Source organism: Anabas testudineus, chromosome 3 (assembly GCF_900324465.2).
Source record: "Anabas testudineus chromosome 3, fAnaTes1.2, whole genome shotgun sequence".
Lineage (NCBI taxonomy): Eukaryota > Metazoa > Chordata > Actinopteri > Anabantiformes > Anabantidae > Anabas > Anabas testudineus.
The window spans coordinates 6,641,316-6,665,435 of NC_046612.1; the positions used below are offsets into that span (position 1 = coordinate 6,641,316).

The window sequence follows — 24,120 nt, forward strand, 5'->3', positions numbered from 1 at the left end:
CAAAGAAAAAACATCTAGTTCACATGCTGTGTTAGATAAACATGAGGTTGAATGGTCATATTGCTACTCAGCCATCTTCACTGCTGCCCGTATGTTGGGAAATAAAGACAGCTTTATGGAGGTGAACAGAGTTGGGCTTTCTGCAAGGCACAGGCACTTACAGTCTTGCAGAAGTCTTCATGCCCCCCCCAAAGACTGTTTACACTAGCAACTACGCTAAGCTACTGTAAAGTAAGGAAAAGACTTAAAGACACACACACACACACACATGTGTGCTCTCAATTGGTCCTGCCATAAGGGAGACGCAAAGAGCTGGGTGGCAAAAGATAAAGGCTGAGGTGAGCGAGGGTTGGAAAGTGCTACAGCCAAAATGAAGGAAACATCAATAGTAAGTGTCTTAACTGGGCTCTGGGCCATTATGAGCCGCCAGAAGAGCTTAAGCGTGCCTTGGCATAGATTGCGCATCTGTGGAGTTGCACCGGAGGGATGTTCTCCCACATTCTTCCACAAGAAATTCCATCATTTAGGGGCTTGTTGATGGTGGTGTTGAAAACTGTTTCAGGCACTGGCACAGAATCTTAAAAACACTCAACTGAGCTGAATAAAAGAGTGGCAGCATATTGTTTGCACTGTTTCCATTTCTATCAAAACATGTGCTGTTAACTGTGTGGTTCTGCCACAGACAAAACTAAAACTCATATTTTTAGTATGCATGCAGTGAGACACCTTCTATAATCAGCCTCAATGTCCCATATGTTCAACAGAGCCTTATGTTGTTGATACAGTATTAGCATTATACTGTATGTTTGGGCCACAGCTCTGACTGTAGTACTCTGACCTCCATGTTCATGGTGCTTGCTCTCGTTTCAGTTGGCACTGACATTTGATTTCCATCTGTGCCTTCCTATAATCGTCTCTGCCCATTACCAGTAATCATGATCAGCCAGGGATAAAAAAAAAAAAAAAAAAAAAAAAAAAAAGCCAGGCCAGTGGCCCACAAAGAGAAGATTACAGCAAATCAGAAATTAAACTCAGAAGAAAGGCAGGCAGTTGGAATGAAGGGAGATGAGCAGAGACCCTCCACAGCCAGAAGATTTTCTCTGTTTCATTAATGCTGATGAACATAATTCAATCAATTCTCTGCAAGACATCATTGGGGTGGTAAACAGCTCCCAATGCCATCAGCAGAGGCCACAGCAACAAAGGTGCTTTCTTCACACATCTTAATCCTAGTGTAGATTTACTGTGCTTACTCAAGCTATAGATGGTGAAACCTGCATGATTTAAGAGGCCAAAACAAATCCACAAACTCTGGGTGAGAGGCAGGATTCATATTGGGAAGTAACTCCACATCTTTGGAAAGTAGAAGGCATTAACTGGCAGAAAATTAAAATCTCTTGGACAAAATAAATCCCATGGGCTATAGCCTTTAATTGGATTTGTTACCGTAACTGGAGCCCTTGGAGTCAACAGTGGATAGGAAATAGCCATCAGCCAGTTGGCATGTCAACTGCCAGCTACCAGACAGTGAGGGGGGCACATTAATGAACGAGTGCAATTTCACCCTGACATGTCTCCCACGCAGCTGGCATTTAGAGAAACACAAGTGGGTGTTTCCAGGACAGGCCAAAGAGGACAAAGAGAAGACTGCAAATTGAATTGTTATCTGTGCAGATTTCTACCTGTTGTCATTAACCTGCGTGTATCTGGGCTGAGGATCTGAGTCGCCATCGTTCACATCGTAGCTGGCAATTGGGTCCTTTAAAGAGACAGATACAGTGTTAAAGTAAGTGGCTGAACCCTCATTTTATGAGCTTGTAGTGTAAAATAAGTTTGGTACTTTTTTTTTTTTTTTAATCTGCAAAAATGAAAGTCTCACAGCTGGTACACACAGAAATACTTAAATCCATCTGGTTTTCATTCTCTATGCAGCTGCATCAGCATGGCGTCTCCATGTAGAACATAGTGTATAAGATATTTTAGGAGATTTACTCACATAGTTCTGCATCAGGTCAGGATGGTTCCTCTCTATTCCATCATCCAGGATGGACACCACAACCCCTTTACCTGTGTAGCCCTTCTGCCAAGCAGCTCTGGCATTCAAGTCACGGTGGTTGCTGTTGTACTGAGGATGGAGAAAGCAAATAACTTAGATGGAATCTAATTATCTGACAGACACCTGAGTCCTGACAAGAATGTGCTTTTAACTAAATCTGGGAAGGCTTACGATTAAAAAAAAAAAGGCAATCACTTGAGACATTTAGATGAAGACTGAGGTTTTGACTAAAGCATCTAGGAAAAGGGTGCAGTTTATTGAGTTTCAGTCACTTAATAGTTTCTCAGTAAAGTAAATGGAGTTTTGCAAAGTAAAGTCGTGTGTTGCACTAACTGCATTTACTACCAATCCCAAGCAAAGCACAGATGAATTGGATGATTGCTCACAGACATCATTTTATATGCATCTTGATAAGCTTTTGACATTCAACTAGTTTGAACCTCTTAAATTAGTGTATGTCAGCTAAACATTATGTGTCTGATCAATCCACCACCATTTCCTCTTAGATTCTGGACCTTTATCAGTGTGGTCTATCAGACAAGATGAGGCGTGTTCCTCAACCTTGTAACGTCATTGACATTTAAACCAAAAAGAAGAAAATCAATTAAAGCTGAACATCAGCAGTAGTGGTTCAGAATGAAAAAGGGCTTTTGTGGCTGACACACTGAGTGAATAATAAATTGGAATAAGGCTATACAAGCTTTTAATTTTGAATATTGCTCATTGAGTGAGTTCTTTTTTTCCTCTTCCTTAATGTCAGCGTTCCTTCGGCATGCTGAAATCATGAGCATGTGAGCGTATGTACAGTTTGAGATCTCCACTTCAAGGCTTGCCTTTAATTCATTAGTGGGAAGAAAAATATGTCTAATGATTTAGATAAATATCTGAGAAACTCTAAATATTCATTGTAACAGCAGATGCTGACCATTAGCATCTACCCATCAAGGACACCCTGCCAAGTGACCCACCCACACCCTCCTCTGGACAGCCAGGTTCAGTTTTAATGAGGCATGGGCTTATTCATTACCTCGAGACACGAGCAGCACATTCCCACAACCTGACAACCTAAACTATGTTTTTACACCTTAAAACCTGTATTACCACAATTACTCATTATTTAAAAAACACCAAATGCATTTCAGTAATGTGAGGAGATGGTGCTTTTTCAGTAACTCAGCAGGGTAAGGCAAATTAGAGGCTAGTAAAAGTAGGATAGAAACCACCACCACGAAGGAAGACAAAGGTAAACCAGGCATATTTAGCACTGATGTGCATATTTCACCCGTTTTCTCTCCACAATTTTCCAGAAAATAGTTAAGTTAAGTTAGAAACAGTTCCTGGAGCCTTGTTTTAAAGCTCTATTAACAGTGATGTTAGTAAGCCACTGCTGAATGAGTCCAAATGAAATATCTCAAGATATGTGGGGTGGTTTGACATTCACGGTACCGACAGAATGAATCCAGATGACTGTGGTGATCTCTGACTTTTTATCCAGCACCACTGTTACTGTATAACCCAATAACTCTAGATTAATGCTAAGCTGACAGACAAAAAAGATCAAATGCTGCCATGTTTGTGGGTTAAAAACGAATATGTTTCTCATCTTATTTGTGCCTGTGTTGACATTTACTTTCTGCTCAAAACTCAGTTGACTCCTTTAACAGGAGAGAGCTGAGAATCGGTTTCACTTCTCATGTCCTGTGGAGTTGAACAACCTTTTACAACGTCATGGGGTGCCTACACAGTTAAAAATAGAAATCAGTCTTTATTTTGTGTTTTCTACTCATACAGGACCTCACAAAGACATCAAAGACCACACACTAATCATATAATAATAATAATCATAATCTAGTACAACAATAACTCCTCTCCATATAAAGGTGATACAGTTTAGTTCACTGAAAGTGTTTTCATAGCATTTATTCGATTGTATGATTAATTTGGAAGATGTAGTTTGTGGTGATGCTGAATTACAATGCAGACAGCGTGGTGGTGCAGTGGTTAGCACTGTAGCTAGAAGGACCTGGGTTTGCAGATACTGGTCTGGTGCCTTTCTGTGTGGAGTTTGCATGTTCTCCCTGAGCCAAATAATTTGCCTTCGACAATGCAAGACATGCGTTAGGTCAGTGGTGGCCAACTGTGGTCCTCGAGAGCCACTCCACACACACACACTGCCTATAACCTGGATCAGGTGTGTTCAGCCAATCTGTGGCTGTAAGTGCAGGAACAGTGGCCCTGAAGGAGCAGGGTTTGTCACCCCTGTGTTAGGTTAATTGGTGACTCTAAATTGCCCATAGGTGTGAGTGTAAAGTGCTGCCTGTCTCTTTTTCTCACTGAGCCTTGTCCATAGTGTACCTCACCTCTCCCCATTAACAGCTGGAACTGGCTCTTAACCCCCTAACAGAAAAATCGACCAAGAGGATGGATACAGTGTTTTGCAAAACATCCCCAAATGTACCTTTGCCAAACAGAAATCCCTCTAAAGGAGTTTTAACAAAAACTAAACACTATAACTTTTATGAAGCTGGATTTATTGTAGGACTGTTGCAATAATCTAACTTGGCTTTTAAGATGGCCTATTTTATAATCTGCCAACAGCTTATTGTCATATGTTTTTAGAATTTCGATGCTTAAAACCCATCACATTATGCTCTGTGGAGTTATGATGGGCAGCTACTTTTTTATATTCAAGCATTGTTTCATTGAGAATTAAGAATTAAAATAAACATACATCACAGACTAGTTTTACTATGAGTTAACCTATTAACAGTTGTCAGCATTTGGCAGAATCTGTTCTCCCTAGTAACACAGATACAACCAGTCAGTGAGCTTTCATCTACTGTCAAGGTGCCACCAACTACTCCAACACACCAGGGAACTGAGTCTGTTAAAGCACAGACATTTTGAACAACTGGTGATGCAAGTCTTTTGCATCACCATGAATCTTCTTCTGCCTGGAGCATCCTCACAGTAATTGAAGGAAGAGTGGCACTGAACAGAAAATCTCAGGGGTTGTTACTGCTGCTTTTAACAGGCCACTGTACCAGTGACATTCTTCAAGTCAAATGTGAAAATCAATCAACTGAAAACTAGAGCGCTACAAGATGAATCACCTCTGTCTCTCTCTTTCTGCTTGCTCTTTGTTGCAGCGCTGTCTACGGTTTAAAGTAAACCATCAATTTCTAAAATTATGCAATCCAGAATTCAAAGGTGCACTGTGTGTATATGCTATTGTTAAAGTTAAATCCTTCAGGTGAAGTCACTCAGACTTGTGTTTTTTGTTCTGCAAACAAGTCAACCAACAGCATCTCACAAAAACACAGTATATTGGATTCATACAGGCTTGTCTTTTGACTCCAAGGAAAAATCACAGCCTCAAATTTAATTACCTGTATTGACTTTGGGCGGATAAAAAGCTCAAGCAGTGTGCTGCAGAGCTAAATTCCATCCCACAGACAAACAAATTACTCTCAACATACACAAATACTCTTTTGTTCAATGAGGTTACTCTTCTACTCACCAGATACCATTGATCTTTGAACTTGGGATCTAACGGTTCTGTGAAGACATCCCTCTTTTTTCTCCGTTTTGACACCTGTTGCTCTGCCCAAGTCACCTAAAGAAAAAAAGGGCACAAACATACAAAAGGAATTAGAAATATATGCACAAACACCTACAACACAAAAAGCTAAAGGTGCTTAGTAAAGAAAAAAACTCCAGCCAGAAAGTGCTGCTCACGTCATAAAAAAAAAAGCAGCACAAGAAATGATTATGTGCTGGCCACAAGGGTCAAAATGTCAAATGAATTAATAGAGATCCCAATTCTCAGCGGGGTGACAGCAGACACAGTGAGATTAGAGGCACAGAGGTATCGTGGACTCCTCACTAATGAGACTCGCTGATGAATTCCAGAGCAGCCCAAGACTAATTAAAATTTCTGTATTGGTGTAAAATGGGATGCAACAGGGTTTATTACGCTTAGGGGTACACCTAAACATGCATGCGTACTAACAATGGAAACAAACGCACGCACACGCACACACACACACGTTCAGTACAAGTCTAACAACACAGCAGTAACCAGTCTGCAGCAGGCTGTCATAATGTGCAAGATTCTGCAGAAACTGTTTACAGAAGCAGAATGCATACAGCGAAAAAAGGCCTGCATCTTTCTCCCTCTGCAGAACACTGCCTGTCGTACAGCAAAACGCTTGGGCAGACAGGAACAGTAAAAAAAAAAAATAAAAAAAAAAACACGTCAGAAGGAAGACAGAGAACTGCCTGCTGCAAGGACAGAGCACCTGATGTGAAGGACAACCAAATCACTGCGCACCTCTCTCTCCACCTCTGCAGATCACTGGAGACACAAGAGTAAAAGAGGAAAGAAGCAATGAAGGTCGCATTATCTGCAACACTGAAGTGATGCCATTTCAACACTATATAACAATTTAATGGAATAACTTCACTTCAACAAGTGGAGACGTTTGTGCATGTTTAGAGAGAAGCTCAATCAGTGTAAGTGAAGGAGACATTTCCATCAGGGCTCATCTGATTGTAAGTGGGAAGATTAGGTCAGCCCTGGGAGGTGAAGCTGTGGCATTTTACAGTACAAATAACACTGGGTGATGGCGTTTCCTCACTGACCTTGGGATATTAAGTAAAGAAAAGAAAAATAAACAAATACACGTGGATATGTCATGAAAACATTTCTGCTAAAAGCTGCTACCACTACATCATTATTCAGCTGGCTGTCAGTATTCATGTGTGTTCTGTGTTTGGGTGAGAAAAAATAATTATTAAGCTATTTCAAAAGATCATCACAAAGAGGAGAACAAAAGACTGCCAAACACTTTCACACCACTGTGAATCTGACAGTTTCCTTATATGCTTGGAATATAAATTAGGAGTATATCTAAAATAGTGCAAACTGGCAAAATAAACTTTTTCTTTGTGCTGGTGCTGTCAGCCTGTGGATTTTTACTTTTGGAAGAAGAAAAGAAATCTTATCTACTGCACTCAGAACAAATGTGCTTGTGTGTTACTGCCTCAGCATTTTATTCTGGTAAAGTGTTCAGCAGAAAACAATAAAGAGATCAATTAAAGTGGTGCGTCATCTTACCATCACATGTGTAAATAGGCAGAAACAGTAATGAAGTGGGATTTCCAATTTGATGTACAGAATATCTGCGATCATAACCATTTCTATAGACTTTTAACTATCACGTGCAATAAGTCTCAACTTAAAATCAAAATGTTGTATGAGATTCACAAGCCCAGCATTAGATGACATTATTACTACGTGTAATTAGTTTGAAACGGGGTAAGAAACTGACAAGACAGTTTAGAGAGACAGTTATTGAATTTTGCTTTATCATTTTAAAGAAAATAGTTGTATTGACTAGAATAAATCCCCATAGTCAGACTGACAAAGAATCACTTGTTTGCAGAGACAGCATTCAACTTCATTACAATAGCCCTTTTTCACTTAAATAGGAATAAACTACAGTATTTTCTCTTGCGTCATACTGTGGTATCTGTGATTTCCCCTCTTTGCCTTTCTTGTCTGCTTTTCTATCACACATTCAATCTTGTTTTCACACATACGTAGAGTAGGCCTCGGTTTGTGGAACATTTCCAAGCTGATGAGGTTCAAACATGACAGGATTCTTTAAGAAAAGAAAAAAAAAAAAAAAAGATGCCATGTTTGCGCAATATTTGTTATCTGGGGCAACACAGGAAGTTCGTACAAGGCAGGAGACTTTTTACTGCACCATGTTGCTTGTACTGCATCAAATCGTCTCCTTAAACTCTCATGCAGAGCACGGTGTAATTTTTAATGCCCTTGGTATTTTAGCATGCTACACATGGAGCCTTCATGTGCAAGAACAAAATCTTGCGCAGGCTGTTCCTGAGAACATGACAGCTTCACCGCACACTAGAAATATTCAACAACTTACAGAAAAATTAAACCAACATGTAAAACTTGTGTATTTAATGACTATATTATATGCTTACAATTAAATCTTGAACGCTTGATTTGTCCCTCAAGGGGAATTATTGTCATGGTAACGCGATAAAAAAATTATTATTTGGTGATAAAAACAGTTACAGCAGCCTCATTACAACTGAAACACAGACCTAGGGGCTTTAACACCCTATTCAAAGTACAGGGTAATAATATGACTGCTCAATCATAGCTCTCAATCATAACTCTAATCTGCAAACATGCAGATTAGTGTCAGTACAGAAGCTACGTTTTCTGCTCCTTTCAGCTGCTGACACCACACAGACACCAGTTATTTCCAGCTCATTTCGGCAGCCAGTCATCTTAGTGTCATGCATAGTTCTTGGAAACGTCCATCAAAGCACAGCAAAGGCATGAATTTCCATCAATTAATGTATTGGAGAAGACTGAATCATTTGCACAGATTAGTGGACACACATTAAGTGGACCCTGAGGAAAAGTAGCTCCATGAAACCAGGATACCAGCAGTCACATGTTCAGTATTTCCAAGTCACGGGGAGAAACTTACTCCACACACAAATTCACTGAAATTATCCAGAAAGTGCACTGGGCTTCCTGTACTATTTGTCAAACATTTTTAAAACTCTCTCCTGTTTATCCTGTCAAATGAACTATGGTTCTTTGATAACAGAACTGAACTAAACTGAACTGAACAAAATGCTTTCCATCTGTATATTCAATATAAACAAGAAACCAAATAAGGACATCTTTTACTGCCAAACTCATAATTTATACTGAACTGAGTTTTTACTTTTGGCTGAAGAGTAACAACAAACATTTCTATTTTGCAGTTTTAATGTTAAGAAGCTTCTGAAAGTTATTAATAGTCTGTGACAGGACACAGAGCCACAGAAGTTGACAAAAAGCATTTTCATTATAACCGGCCTTTGAAAATGAAAAACTGTGTCTGTCGCACACATGCAGAGCAATCGAACGCAGAACTAATGTTCACAGACAGACTGCTTCGTTCATGTTTAGGTGGAGTGCCTTATCTGTCCAATAAAAGAATTCCCTACCCTGCTCATTTTGCCCCCCCATTGCTCTGTCCTTGTTCATTATATAATAGTATTGAAACCCTCTGAGGCCAAATGGAAGTACAACACCACTGCCATAAAGGAGCAGAATACCAATTATAGTACAGATCAGTGGCTTTGCCAGTTATATTTATGCTACAGCTCATTTTACATTACAGCTGCTACTACTCTTGTGATTGTATTGAAACTAACAATAGAAGCTTCGACCACAGTCAAACAAATGATAGTGGAGTGGTTGAAGTCAATGTTTCTGGAACTCCTCATTGTTCTGCTGTGTGCATCGTATTACTTTACATTTTAACAAACCAAAGAAATACACAGGGGCAAACTGCAAACAGAAACAAACAAAGCAAAAAGACAATAAAAACAGTGGAAGGCATGGAGGTAGCAGATAGACCTTTAGCTTTAAATCTTCTGTACACCCTATTAACAGGGCTGTGTTAGTCTGAGATCTGGCAGACGTCCAGGTGCTTTTGTCAGTAATTAGACGCTCTTCAAAGACACTTTACTGGACCCTTTTGTTTAAGCTTCATCTCAACCTGTTTCAAAGCTGCAAAGAAAGTCTCTCTAGGATTCAGACGTCCTCTTTTCAGACATATTTATAAGTTTAGGAGCTGATGCAAATAAGAATCAGATTTACAGTCAACTGCTGATTTAAAAAAAGGTTTAATCGGGCTGTTAAGTACAGCACAGTGTAAAAGTATTGATGTCTACACAGGAGTTTAAAAACTGAGGGGATTTACTGAATATTCTAAGTAATTGCACAATTTGCACAACTCCCTTGATTAAATAAACAAATGAATAACTAAAACAAGATCTGTATTCTGACAAGAGGAGCTGACCCTTCCTGAACAGAGAGGGGGACCTGGGAATGTAACGCTCCACTTTTTCTGAGGTGCTGTGGGGAAAAAAGGAATTCAACAACAGGAAATGGAGCCGGAGTGTTTAAGGAAATCCCAGGGAGGGAGGTGGACCATTTCTAACATGGACGCAAACAACCCCAGGAGAAGCTGTTCTATTCCCTGTGTGGTTCTGTGCTGTGCAGCCACACGGCACGGCAGCATGGCCAGCGATCCCTTAACGCAGGTTTCACCTTTTTTTTTTTTTAAAGCAGCACCGTGATGTGCATGGTGGTCTACAGTTCCATTTGTACAGATTTATATACAGACATTCTGCAGATTACTAAAATAAAAGAAGAGTCATCAGATTAATGTATTATTGTATTAACCATATAAATCCAGACTCACTCCAGGTTCAGACTGTGCTTTGAGTAAACCAGTTGTCTAAAAATATGCCAATTTAAACACACTCCTCATGCTGACAGCACTGTCACCTAGTCAACAATGGAGGAAGACAAACAAATAAATAGCAGCCAGCAGTTCCAATTAATAATTTTCACACTGACAGCAAGACCCAGCCACAGTTTTGTCTTTATTTCAGCAACATTTATCAGATTCACAGCTGCTCTGAAGTTCTGCTATAAACTGAAACTTGCATTTACTCTTGGGATTTCCTAAGGATGAGAAGAGGCTGTTTGAATTCAGTCCAAACTCTTTTCACATAACAACAGACTATGACTTTTAATGGATTTTACACATTACACAAAATATTATAGGAGACCAGTGAAGTAAAGCTATGATATTGAAACAGTTATTGCTAAATGACTATTTTTAGCATTGAATCAATTTTTTATAAATGTACTTTTAAAAGGTTCAATGCTTTTGTGATGAATTTGATAAAAATATTCTTTAAAATGTGTTTGAACCTCTTTTTTCACTTCTACACCTCTTCGTATTCCCATAGCCATAAATGTTAATTTCACACTCTTTCCTTTGTCCTTCCCAAAAGAATAGGAGGCAGACTCATTTATAAACTAACCTCTAACTCTCTTGCAAAACAGCCAGACAATACGGTAAATGTTAAATTTTCAATTTAGATCAGTTGAGGAGGAGGAACGAGTTTCAGAGTGTGTGTATCTGGGGAGCGTCCACAGGGAAGGACCGGCTCACCTTCAAGCGCTCAGCTAAAGGAAAAACAGCAGGTGAGAATGTTGTGGCTCGTCTGAGACACGAAAGAGACAAATGAGGCCTGGGAGTTTGATTCCTCGCACTGTGGGTGTTGGCTTACGTACACTCCTTTGTTTCTCATCTGCTTCTCAACTGTGCTGCACACAATAACAAGCTGTAGTGACTGAATGACCAATTATTGTAAAATCACAGCTTGTCTGCATTTTAGTAGCAAGAATATTGTATCAACATATAGAAATATCACACACTACTCACACACCCTCTCCAGTATTTATTTCTATGTTCAGTATGTTCTAAATTGTTGTAGTTTCTCCAAAAGACAAGACAAAATATGGTAAAATAATTACTGCTTGTTCAGTTAGATCCTCACGCATCACACACTTTCTTCCCACCCCTTTCTCTGAATCATCAATAAAACATCATCTACATCCATGAACACACGGCCATTATTCACAGCCCCCCTCATCCTTCTTACCTTGGGATCCTTTTGTAGTCGAACATGTGTCCCCCTGTGATCTGACAGCGATCTCTTCACCACTGTACGATGCCGGAAGTGATAATAATCACCAAATACCTAAAAAGACAAAAAGATAATATCAGCTCTCAGGTCATTTAAATTCCTCTCTCTGTGTAATCTGATAATACCTCTACATGTGATAATAGCTTCAATGAAATGTTAAAAATAACCATCTCATTAAAATAGTGTATTCATGGATACTCAGCAGCTGCTAGAAAAATTTTTTTAAAACACTTTTAAAATTCAGCCCACCTGAATCAGGTGCAGTATATAAACACTTTCACACTAGTTACACAGTGAAACAGTTGCTTGCTTTAACATTTAAAATGCTTTTCTCCAATAAATGTTCATTATTGTGCAGATTCATTATTTAACTGAAATATAGAGATTAACTGATCACAGACACAAAGACACAGTAATAGATAATAATAGAATAATAACAATAGAAATATGCCAATCCACAGGAATTCAGAGTTAAATACTGAGTGTAGCCGCCAGCTCATCAAACACCTATGAAGGTACTCAAGAGGTGTTAACAGCTCCATATGCTCTGAATTGTTAATTAATGATTTCACTAAAGAGAAAATTGGGAAATGCAGTTTCAGTTGAATCAAACTTAATTCAGACTCTTAGTTAAGTCTGGGAATTACCACTGCACACAGAGTTGAGATGTGCAGAGTTAAACATTATTATGAGCAGCACAAACATTTGAAGACATGGTGTAAAAATATCAACACATCTTTTCCACCAGGCAAGAATGCATTGTGTTGTAAAGGTTGATGTAGAGCTAAGGTGCTGCAGTGTGAACTGTAACATTCATTCACTCCAAAAGAGGCTGGGATCAGTCGACCAACCTCCTCTGCTCCCATTTAATCACAGTAAACAGACCGATTCGAGCCAGGCTGACACAAAAGGCCCCTGCACACAAAGCTAGTGGACAATAGGGAGGCAACAACCAAGAGGGAAGACACACTTTACTGTGACATTCAACTCAGAGGTGGAACCACAACCACAGCTGTGTGTGTGTGTGAGAGAGAGACAATGTGTAAAACATGTCCAAAGGGAAAATGCAGGATAAAAAAAAGAGGATAGAGCACTGACATTAGCTGAGCCAACGGTGTCTCTTATAAGAGCAGGTAGAAGGTGCATTGTGTTGGGCCAGATAAGACTAGGAGGCGGGACGCTGATCAAAGACATGGGCGGCGGGTGGCAGCCTCCATTAAGTAAGTTTAAAATCACACCAACACCAATAAAAACACACTGTGTATTCAAAAACAAAGCACTGATGGTCAAGCCATCCATTCAACCAACCAATGCAAAGATAAACTATCACTTTGTTAAGCTAATGATGATGCATTGTGCATTTCTGGGCCTATTTTGTTGACTTGAGGCATACAACGTTTTACTTTTAAACTCTAAATAACATTCTAAAATTTACTGTAGAAGATACAGACCCGAACAGGTCAAACAACCCCAACATAAATAGACTGTGATACTAAAAATGACTTAATCTCTCTCTCCTTCTGCCAATTGCAGATTTTGTAAAACAAAGCAAACTACTCATTTCATTACTTGAGAAAACATTAGTAAAAAGGATTTATTCCCAGACAAAAATAAATAAAAAATACCTGGACAAAGGTTCTCCCCACTTTAAAAACAGGTCAACTGTTTCAAATGTATGCAAACACACACACAGACCTCTCACTCAACGAAATGAAGCCCATTCTAGCCCTGCTAAATGTCTACCCTGCAGCTCAATCATCATTTGGCAATCAGCAACAACACTTAGGAGCTTATGTTTTCAACCATTTAATCTCAACATCTACAGTGCCTCTGTGAAGTTTAGCTGCTTTCCACTGGAAAAAAGCCATTTAGATGCTAAAATCATGTGGAAACAGACGGATCGGGACTCGAGAGTTACCATTACTGATGTGATAAGCTGGGCACTGATAAAGCAGAACAGGCTTAACTGGTGCTCTCCGAGTGGCCTATTACTAAAGTGAGGCATTAATCCATCAACCTCATTAAAATGCACGGTAACAGACAGTGGAAAATTACTGTCTGCTGGTTTGTTTGCATGTTTGCTCCCTCTCCGCCTGCCAAATTTACCTTGTGGGAAAGCACTTATCAAAAGGTCTGGTGTCTCATCTCCTGTGACTGTTGACACAATTACGTTTTACAAAGAGCCAAACAATGTCTGGAGACAAATTGGGAAAGAGGTTTGAGGGCTGCAATAAAATGATATGAAACCGTTTTCCATACAGAGCTGTTAATGTCAAGAACAAAGCCTGTGGATTTAGAAAATTCCACTGGAAGATGAGGCCGTTATTGCACTTGAACTACAGACACATAAATCATGACATATTTCCTTTCTGTTTTGACATTTAACTTCTTTTGATTCAGGGGCATCAGGATGTGGGGCATTACCACATTTCACTTGTGCATCAGGGAGTTGAGATAAATTGAGTAAATTAGACTTAGGAAGGCACAAGCCATACACCCTCCTAAAATAGTTCAGCAACTTGTTTATATAATGAGGCTTGTGTCCAATTATTCAGTGCAGAGAATGGGCAGGACAGAAGCACAGGCCGCCACAGTGGCAGCTGGACATAACCAGCAGTTTCTTTTAAAGCAGGGCAGAGCAGACCCAGCTTCCCCCACACACCTGAAAATGGGCTTGCACAGCTGCTCTTCCTTTCTGCCAAGCTTCAATTAGTCATTACATGTTCTCTTCTCATTGCCCCCCCTCGCTTTCATTGCTTACCGTTTCTCCTCACTCATTATTTATTTGGCATCATGTTATGTATATGCTTTGTTAGAACAGAAGATCAATCAACTGTTTTGTTAGCATTTACTCAGCAGAGAGATACACAAATGTAGGTAGTATACAGAAAATGTCTCGAAATGCATCTAAAGCATGCAGGAATAAACCATTTAGTTTATTAAACCCTATAAGACAAACTCGATCCACTTTATCAACATGGAGTCTGTTCCAAACAAACTGCTGCACAGATTCATTCACTGTGTAAATAAAATATCATGTTCATCGTTTGTTCTGAAGAAGTCACATTAGTATTAATGGTGTTGACGAAAATAATTGGATTAATAAAACGGTGAATAATGGGATATTTATGCAGAAAGGACAACTGAGAGTTTAATATCGACAGAAGGTCAGAAGGGTGACGTCACGAGTAGAGTGAGCAGTGTTCATCCTCTGCTCCTCCTGCATCTCTTTCTGTTCTTTAGCATTAAACCTAGCTCAGTCTTTTCACCAAGGATTACGGAGCACAAAAGCCGGATTTTATCTTCTAAGAAAGGTATTTTCTAAAGGTATCTTTTTAAGCGTTTGCACCATCATTTCATGGACTATTTAATACACTGTTCATCATTTTGTCCTTTATTTGACAATTTTAGATTTAACATTGTGCAACTCTTATTCCACCGTGTTGACGAGCACAGAAAAAAACCTCTTCTGCTTACATCTGATTACTTTGTGCCCAGTGCTCTGCTGTCAGCAGATGATTAGCTCTCCCACTTCTGCAACTTTGCTATCAGTCATCCAGCCACAATGTCTGCAAAACCGTGGTTTCCCGGTGAAATAAAACTCCCCCATCAGGTCAAGAATGTAGAGCTGCAAAACCTGAGGACCTTTATCACGAAGCAAAACCCTTCCACCTCTGCTCCCTCTTCTGCTTGCATCTGTCAGTTTTTGTCTGCTTAGCTGCTGCTTCTCCACCGTTACATTAATAACGAACCATTTTTCATACTTAATTTCCCCTTCTTGTATTTCGTCTGTTTTGAAGATTTAAACGCTTGAAGATGAAAGCCCCTTCCATTACAAGAACCTAATGACTCATAGCTGAAGGTGCAGCCATTGTCATGGCTTCGGTTTTCGCTTCTAGAGGTCTCCTTCCACTTTGTGAGCAGGTTTCTCAATCCAAACCTCAGCTCTGTTTAAGAGGCGTTACCAGAAACTATCAGGGGAAATAAATGCAACCCCTCGTTTAAAACACAGAAAACACCACAATTAATAATGCAGGACATGTATTTAGATAAGCAAGGGAGTGAGGGAGCCCATTTCAAAATACAGGCAGTGTGGTGTTGAGATGAAGGAAAGAGTGTAGAGAGGTGAGCGATCGTGACAGGTCTTCGCAGTACTGGTGCATTAGTCACATTTGGTCAAACTGATTATGGTTCTTGTTAATTGCTGGTGAAACACTGCCTGCACAGTGTCAGGGAAGCATAATGTTTACTTGGTGGTGACACTGGCACAGCTTTAATGTTCATGATGTGATGTGATGCAATGCTAGCAAACCCCAGGACATATTTAGTACTCATTAACTTATACACGTACACAGTAAATTCCAATGTTGCACCAAGACTGAGATAAGTACTAAATACAAATAAAGCACAAGTTCTTCTTGCTTATATTTATGGCAAACCACTGAAATCATAATGTAATAGTAATATAAAACACAAGGAGATGTTCATTTCTAATTACTGAAATATAGAACATAGAACTAACACAAAAAAATAAACATGAGCTGATCATACAGCACGTTCTCTCCATCTTGAGTCTCAGCATTAGTATCTGAGGGGCACACCAACAGCTCAACCTCATGGAGTGTATAAAAAAGCATGTAAAAAGTTTATGATGCCATGGCAGAGCTGCTGCAGGGCTGTTTGCTCATGGGTGGATAAGAGCTGTCCTCAGGTCTAACTCTTCACAGTGAGGTCTTTAAGGTGCCGTGAGGGTGAAGTCAGACAAACACAAGCCAGCAAACATACCACAATTGCGTAGGCTGTAGACCAAACACCAAACGCCCAGTTGTAGAAAGGTCGTACAGATTATCATAATCAATTATGGAAAAGTCAAAACATTTGAGAAGTAGACACGCGATCACTCCAGATTCATGTTTGACAAAAGTAAAATTATTGATGTGGTAAAAGGAAAGCACAGCCACAACCCTCGGGGCCTGTTACTGAATACTCTCAGTAACAGGAATGAATACACTCCTCAAGTCCGAACTGACTGTGTGAAGTGAGGTTTGAATCGAAGAGAGGAATCCTTGCCAATCATGTGCACTTTAGTGGAGGTCCAATGAGACAGGTGACTTTATAAATTTTCAGTTTTAACAGGCACTTGATGCAGAATTAATCTGCTGGGCTTCATTTTCATCATGTTTCCTCATGAAAAACAGAAAAAAGAAAAATCTAATAGACTGCACACAGTTTGGTAGACATGTAAGAGCTTCCTGAATTCAGCTGATGAAGATTTTCATGCCGAACAAACAACAGCCCTCATGATTAATCCATCAAGATATGATTCATCTACAGCACTCCAATCACTGGATTATCTTTTGTCAACCAGTCAACTGTTTTCTGTTCCATTATTTATTTCATTCTGACCACGCTGGTGGTTCTGAACCGTTCATTACTCTCCTTATAACATTTTATATTTTATTTTCATTAATAATTCAAGCTAATTTATTTTTCTGTAATCACCTCCCAGGTCGCTGCAGAGCCGCTACACAACCACTGATCAAATCAAACATCCTTTACTGGCAAAGTCTTGTATTCAGAAAATGTCAGATAATCTAACTTAAGTGATCTTGAAAGTGCTGAGAAATTAAACAATTCAACAGTTAAACTGAAGAAAAAATATTCTGCTTAATAAAAAACAAAAAACACATTTAATTAGAAACCTAATCATAAATATGTAATTCTGGCACTGAACAAATTTTTTTCATCCAGCTGAATTTCAACATATTGATTTAAAAATATATATATATATTTAATCTATGTTCAAAAATGATGAAACTGATGCTCACACCACAGACTAGTCTCATGCAATACTAAAAAGTTTTGATACTCATTATATACACTTTTATGCATTATTTAACACATCTATTTAAATGTTTTGCAGAATTTAAATAAAAGTAAAACTTCATTTAACTCCAATATTCACAAAGATAAGCTTTCCCCTACTGTACACCACACAGTATTAGAACTTACAACACATCTCGCCCTTCACAGACTACAAAGAGCCTTAACTCTAGTTAAGCAGAGACTACGTTCTCTGTGGTGTGTGTTTACATCAAGTTAGGAGGAGAGGAGATTTTTGTGCAAGTCTGCTGAAAACAGAAATTGAATCACTAATTTATGGAGTTTCAAGGACAGTCCATCATTAATGAGGGTGAAATCAAGAAGCTCTACTCCACCAATGTGCCGCCTGTGACACTAAACTTTGAATATGATGAACCTCTACTCACACTAAAACAAACAGCAATTAATAACAGTTGAGAGATAAAATCTTTCCAAACACGTGATCAATTCTCATGCTTTTATGAACTCATCCTCATTAGTGGAGGAATTCAACTACATTCATCGCAGGTCTGAAAAGGAGACTCAACAGAACTGAGACGGAAGAAATTGGTGAGGGACAGGGAGTATGCTGTTTTTAATCATGAGGGAGGCAGTTCTGTCACTGGGAGAGCAACCTGTAAGATTGCTTTTGACACCAGGTGGGAATACCAAATCTAATCTGTGCACTGAATCTGTATTAAACATTACAGTACAACCCAAAACCATATAGCTTAGGAAAAATGTCTGTCTTCACAACAGGAAGAAAAAACTGTGTAACTGCTTATCAATAACTTGACCAAAGATGCTAAATAAACAGTACATACATCCAGCACACATGGTAAAGCTCTGCAGCATGTTTGTGGGCAACCAGGTTATTTAGAATTTTGTGATGTTCATGATAAAATGTATATAATTCTTTTTAAATTTAGCTTAAACACAACTAAAATTCTTCTGAAGGCAACACTAATTTTAACTTGCAGTAACAACGCCATGATTCTTTAAAGGTCATCACATTTAGATGTAAAAGTGAAGACTGCATAATGGGAAATACAGTGGCAACAAAAAGTATGTGAACCTTTGGGAATTTCAGTTTTCTGCATTGATTTGTCATAAAATGTGATCTGATCTTCATCTTCATCAAGTCAAGAGTATTAATATTATTGAGAAAAAACATAAAACATGAAAGATCAGATTTCTTCAGTGTTATTACTCTAGGTACATTGTATTTGTTAATACACTTGACTTAGATGCAGATCAGATCACATTTTATGACATACCTTTTCTTGCCACTTTATGTTCAGATTTACCATGAGCTCAAACACATTTTAAACAGTGGTAGTTTGCTTCTCAGCCCCAAGGCTCCAAGACCAGGAGTGCTGGAATAAACGGCATTATGTAAGTAGACATAAAAGCATGCTGCATAAAGTCCTGGGTTGGATAGAATTAATGTGCACTGATGAATAAGCATGAGCACGGATATTAATACAGAGGTGAGTCAGATACAGATTTCAGGATAGAGTTTAATGATTAGGCTCAAACTTTTAGTCTTGTCACCTGTTTTGCTTTATATTTTTTTAAAATACTGCTCATTTCAGAGGTTTCAAACTTGTTGAAAGAGATTTTAAGGCCAGTTTAGATTACGTCCTTGACAGTGAGTTTATTAGCAGTATCCAATGTTTTGTTTCCTTTTTATTTCAATAAAGTTAACAGTATGTTAAAACTGGCAAAAAAAGAGGTCTTGGGCTTTAGATAAAAGCTAAAAGTAAGAGCAGCTGTGAGAGTCTTACATATATAATGTTATATATTAATAACCTATTGCGGTCTTACCACCTTCCCTCTCTTTCAGAGAGACAAAATGAAGACAGTGTAAAAAGGTGCTTGTCACTGAGACAGGAGCTAATAAGATTTAACTCTGGCGTCTAATTTTATCTCACCTCTTTACTCTCAGAGCACTGATAGGGCACTGCTGCTCGACAGAAATACCAAACAGGTTCTTATGTCCCCAATGAAGGACCAGTGGGGCCATGTGAGGAAGCTGCACTCCTGTAATTTCCTAACAACTCTCCATCTAAAGCATTTCCATCAACGTCGTCTCCCTCCACAGAGGACTGGCTACTTTAGTCCCTGCACCCACCACAGGTATCCAGCCCCTCTGCACTTCAGTTTAATGGACTGTCACGAAGATCTCCCCAAGGTGCACCGCAGCAGTAAGAAAAATGTGAAGAGCACATAACGCTTCTCTTGGTAGATGAAAGACTTCTTCACGTAATGAAAAGTAACTTCAATAAATAGAACCCTTCACTACTGCTTTTGTTGTAGTATTTCACTTGACATGTTGCTGGGTTAAACAACAACAAGCTAATTTATATGCATCTGTCAAGTTCACACGTACAATAAATTTCAACTTGTTAACATTAACATTGTTTTGATTATTTGTGTGTCTTGCTGCACATAATTCAAATAAAATGAAGCCATAACCTCGTTCTACTACTCTACTGCCAATAACCAAGACTACCCGCATTACAGTGTTCAAAACAAAAAAAATAAACAAAAAAACACTCCTCTCTGCACTGTAGGTGAAGTGGGGTGAAGAAAGAGATATCACAAAACAAGATCCACCGCACAGATGGAGGAGCAGGAGAACGTCTGTTTGTTAATGTTGTTTCCATGGAGCTCACTCAAGGTTCAGTTTTGACAACGTGGTGTCTTGTAAATGGTGTCGAGGGCAGGAGATGATGGTAAAATATTTGGTTTAGTCAAAAAATAAATAAAGATCATGTTTTTTGTAGACTTGCAGCAACAGAATGTGTGATTCCTGCAAGAGATTATCTATAGGGATGTAGAGCATGTTTCTTTTACAGTGGCACAAACAGACATAACTTATGTAGACTGATGTATGCACTGCACACCTCACCTTTCTGATTACAGAAAAATTGTTGAGCATGGCTGAATGACTGGTCTCATTAGTCATTACTCATCTGTGCTGCCATTATCTTGCTTGAGGGGAGACTACAAGCTGAGTTTTCCTGCTTCCATAATATTATGGTGAAGCTGTTAATTTGGACAAAGTCCTCTTGCTGCTTCCTCCCCAGACTTAATGGTGAGTCTGAGCCAATATTGGGTACCTGCTGCCTTACGGGCCACTAGACACACACACATGCACACACACACACACACACACACACACACCACCCCTTCTCCTCCTGCACAAATCTGTTTCAACATCAATTTCACCGGTAAACATGCAGCAATAGGCGAGAAATGGATGTCGCCCAAACTGATCCTGTGACTGCTCACACATAAAACTGTTAAAATAAAATACCACAAAAATGTTTTCAAGTGAATAGATTTTTCTACAATGCTACTTCCCTAATAACCGACTACGCCTTATTGAGGGTATTGTTATACGCAGCATTCACAGAGGCAGTGCTGCATAAACATGCATTACAGGCACACCCTTTTTTCAGCTACCTGGTAGTGATTACATTTTTTTGACGCGCTCAAAATTTCCCACAAACGAACCGCATCACAACTGTAAATGGTACCAGTAAACAGCCACGGACCATTTCTGAAAGCACTTTCGATATTTATCTGTTGAAAGAAATCAAAGGACATCCTGTAAGCAAAGAATCATTTCCCAGAATATCTCAGCCAACTTTAAAGAAAGTCTAACAGGCAAAGTGTGTTACGCACAGGTCTTAATAGTATATAATTACAGGCTGTATCTGTATCTGTATTTAGATACCTTGACATTCAAAGTAGGGTTAAAACCTACATCTTAATACAATGAGAAAATGTGCAACTATAATAACAGGTTGCTAAACTGGTTTTACTTTCCCACAGAAGTGTCAGCCACAAAAGACAAAAAAAAAAAAAAAAACAACACACGATTTTTTTTAGTGAACGAGAAGCGTAGGTGTTCTCGCACCACTGTGGAGCAATGATTTTTTACATGTGGGTCCCTGGTTTGTTTGTTCATGTGCATGCACACAAGGATACACAACATGCATGCGGGGGACACGATACAAAATCCTTCCAACCGTTTCACACTATCCCACTGATCAATAGGTGGTAACATGCCAACCAAGGCAGCAATGAGCCAACAAAGACAGAAGAAAGTAAAATTTAATAAAAATTTTGGAAGATGTATGCAAATGTTCATAAGACCTCAAGGACACGCATAACATATTGTTGTGAAGGAAACTGAATGCATAACAGAAACATTTGCTTACAAGTAAATTCCACAAGGTGCCTTTAAGCGACAATGTTCAACGGATTGAGTAGTGAAACAGATTAGTTGATAAAACATAAGGTGCAGTTTGTCCTTGCAGCTTAAATCAAGGCTACGTGGTGTCCTACGCAGTTAATGCCCTGAGAATAATGAGCGAACGTTAATTAGTGTGCTACCATTTACAATGAAGCTCACTAACATACTGTCAACAACAATCAAGCAGAGATTAAATTAGCTTGAAAGCAGTGAGCCTCTTTGATGACAAATTTAATCGGGTTTTCAATGGGTTATCGCTTAAAAAAAAAAAAAAACAACAACAATCATTTGCTAAAAAAATCATCATTTGCTAATCTGAAATCAAATCAAGATAAAAGTGACACGCAGACTGAGTCCAGCTGTATCTGCCTGTACACGCCGTAATGCACTGTTTGTGATCTGAAACTGATGTGTCCATTTATGTGGGTAAATGTCGATCAACAAAATTATTCATAATTTCCATTTCCCTAGGCGGAGTGAACAAATGAGCTCCTCCAACCAAATAATTCAGCAATCGGGGGAAGATATGTTGAATGCAGTTACAACACCGAATTATTCATAGTAGACAGCAGCGCCGTGCAAAACAACTCCAGTGGCATCAACATTATGAGAATGAAAAGTCGCTGCCTTGTCAAGGAACATTAGGCTCATATGACATGGCTGCCTTTATTTCAGCTCCCCGTCAAATAAAGCTGCACTGGGTCTGGCATAAAAATAATATCAATCAATCAATGTTCCAGACAGTGGACAGTGTATGGACACTAAGATAAGTATTGCTGTGCATTTTATGTCATCCTGACTCTGAAAAATCGCAATCAAGTCCTAGATTACTACAGTTTAGAGCTGCCTGTGCACGATGAATCATCAAAAGTGAATATGAGCACAGTATCCATGTCACTTAACTGACTTCAATGTCAGACAATAGGCCCTTAAAATGTTTTTACCTGTGAACTGAGCTCTTCACAATCACATTTATGGCTTGATGGTGAGTATTACAGTCAAACAAACACTACCATGTCTGAGCACAGATAACATTTTTTACAGCTTGGGAGAGGCTCTGTGTGTTTTGACACGATCAATTAAAATGTACAGATGTTCATTTTCTCAGCTGTTTGGACCGTTTCTTGCAGCATGCTGTCACAGTGCGCCTTCCCCACCATCAACATCCCCAACTGGCGAGTAAAGCGCTGCCAACATTATCCATCCTCTGTGCTCATGTTTTTGTCCTCATTAACTATAGTCTGGCTGTTGGATAATATGCCGAACAAACCTCGAGGGACAAAATAACTCACAGTAACATGATATGAAAAGTCTCAAGTGTCTTGGCTCTTGTCTAAATGAGACACTGGTGATGATGGCCATAAAACAGCATGGCATAGAAGACACTACTGTACTGTAGGGTAGATTCTCACAGAAACAGGATGTGGTCCACACCATCTGAGTACACAGAAACCAAGCCACTCTCTATTCTCACCTCCTCCTCAATCTCACTCACAGCAGGCAAGATTGAAAACAACAGAGGTACACATAACACAGTGGTTGGGTATGGCTAGTGACCTGACAAATCCCTCCGAATCAAATCCAGCCTCTGGTTACTTTATTTTTCCTAGAGGGAGTTTTTATTGGTGCAGCATCAACACGAGCTCCAGATAGAGAAATAAAACTCCATGACGCAGCAGTCCTGTTTGGTAGTGGGACAAATAACCACCAGCATCATACTAAACGACAAAAAGACAATGAACAAATGTTAGTTAAAGCACAATAAGACTTGAAATCTGACACTGATCTATAAATCAAACCTTGTGTGATGGTATCTACAGAGGTTTAAATGTGCCTCCACACCCACGGTCCACCCTCGCAGCCGTTTTCACTTTTGTTGCCTTTGTTTTAAGACTATTTGGGTGTGAACAAGATGCGCTGGACTGACAGCACCTTCACTCAGTTCACTCGTGTTTATCTTAGGCTTGGTCAATCATTTTAGAGGAGTAATTAACCAGACTTTACAATATAAATGAACTTAAATATGTAAACGATCTCCAATAACCCAGTTTCATTTTCAGTAAGGTCTGTGGTGTTTCACTTCGTAATTACAAGACAATACCTCAACTTGATTTGTATTTGAACATAATGGTGCTAGCTGCAGCACTGCATAACACACCACCCTCATGTAAATTCTGTGTTTCATGGTATTTGCATTAGCACAGACAGACCCTTCCTACCCACACTGCTCAGGTTGTTGTAATCCATACTGTCCTTGTGATCCTTATGGGTGATCATATCAGTTTCTCTATAGCTCTTTTCAGTACTTTGACACCTCTGTTCAGTTTTA

At 39.2% G+C, this 24,120-nt stretch overlaps 1 protein-coding gene across 2 annotated transcripts in view; it reads right to left on the bottom strand.

Annotated features, from left to right (window-relative positions):
- The window catches only part of furina (furin (paired basic amino acid cleaving enzyme) a), a 74,078-nt gene that overhangs the window by 26,453 nt on the left and 23,505 nt on the right, over positions 1-24,120 (bottom strand). For both annotated transcript variants that reach the window (XM_026378400.1, XM_026378401.2), the window contains exons 3-6: positions 11,618-11,716; positions 5,577-5,672; positions 1,997-2,125; positions 1,683-1,759 (exon numbers count right to left, since the gene is read on the bottom strand). In XM_026378400.1, coding sequence (XP_026234185.1) covers positions 1,683-1,759; positions 1,997-2,125; positions 5,577-5,672; positions 11,618-11,716 — 401 coding nt within the window. The remainder of the gene's footprint in view (positions 1-1,682; positions 1,760-1,996; positions 2,126-5,576; positions 5,673-11,617; positions 11,717-24,120) is intronic.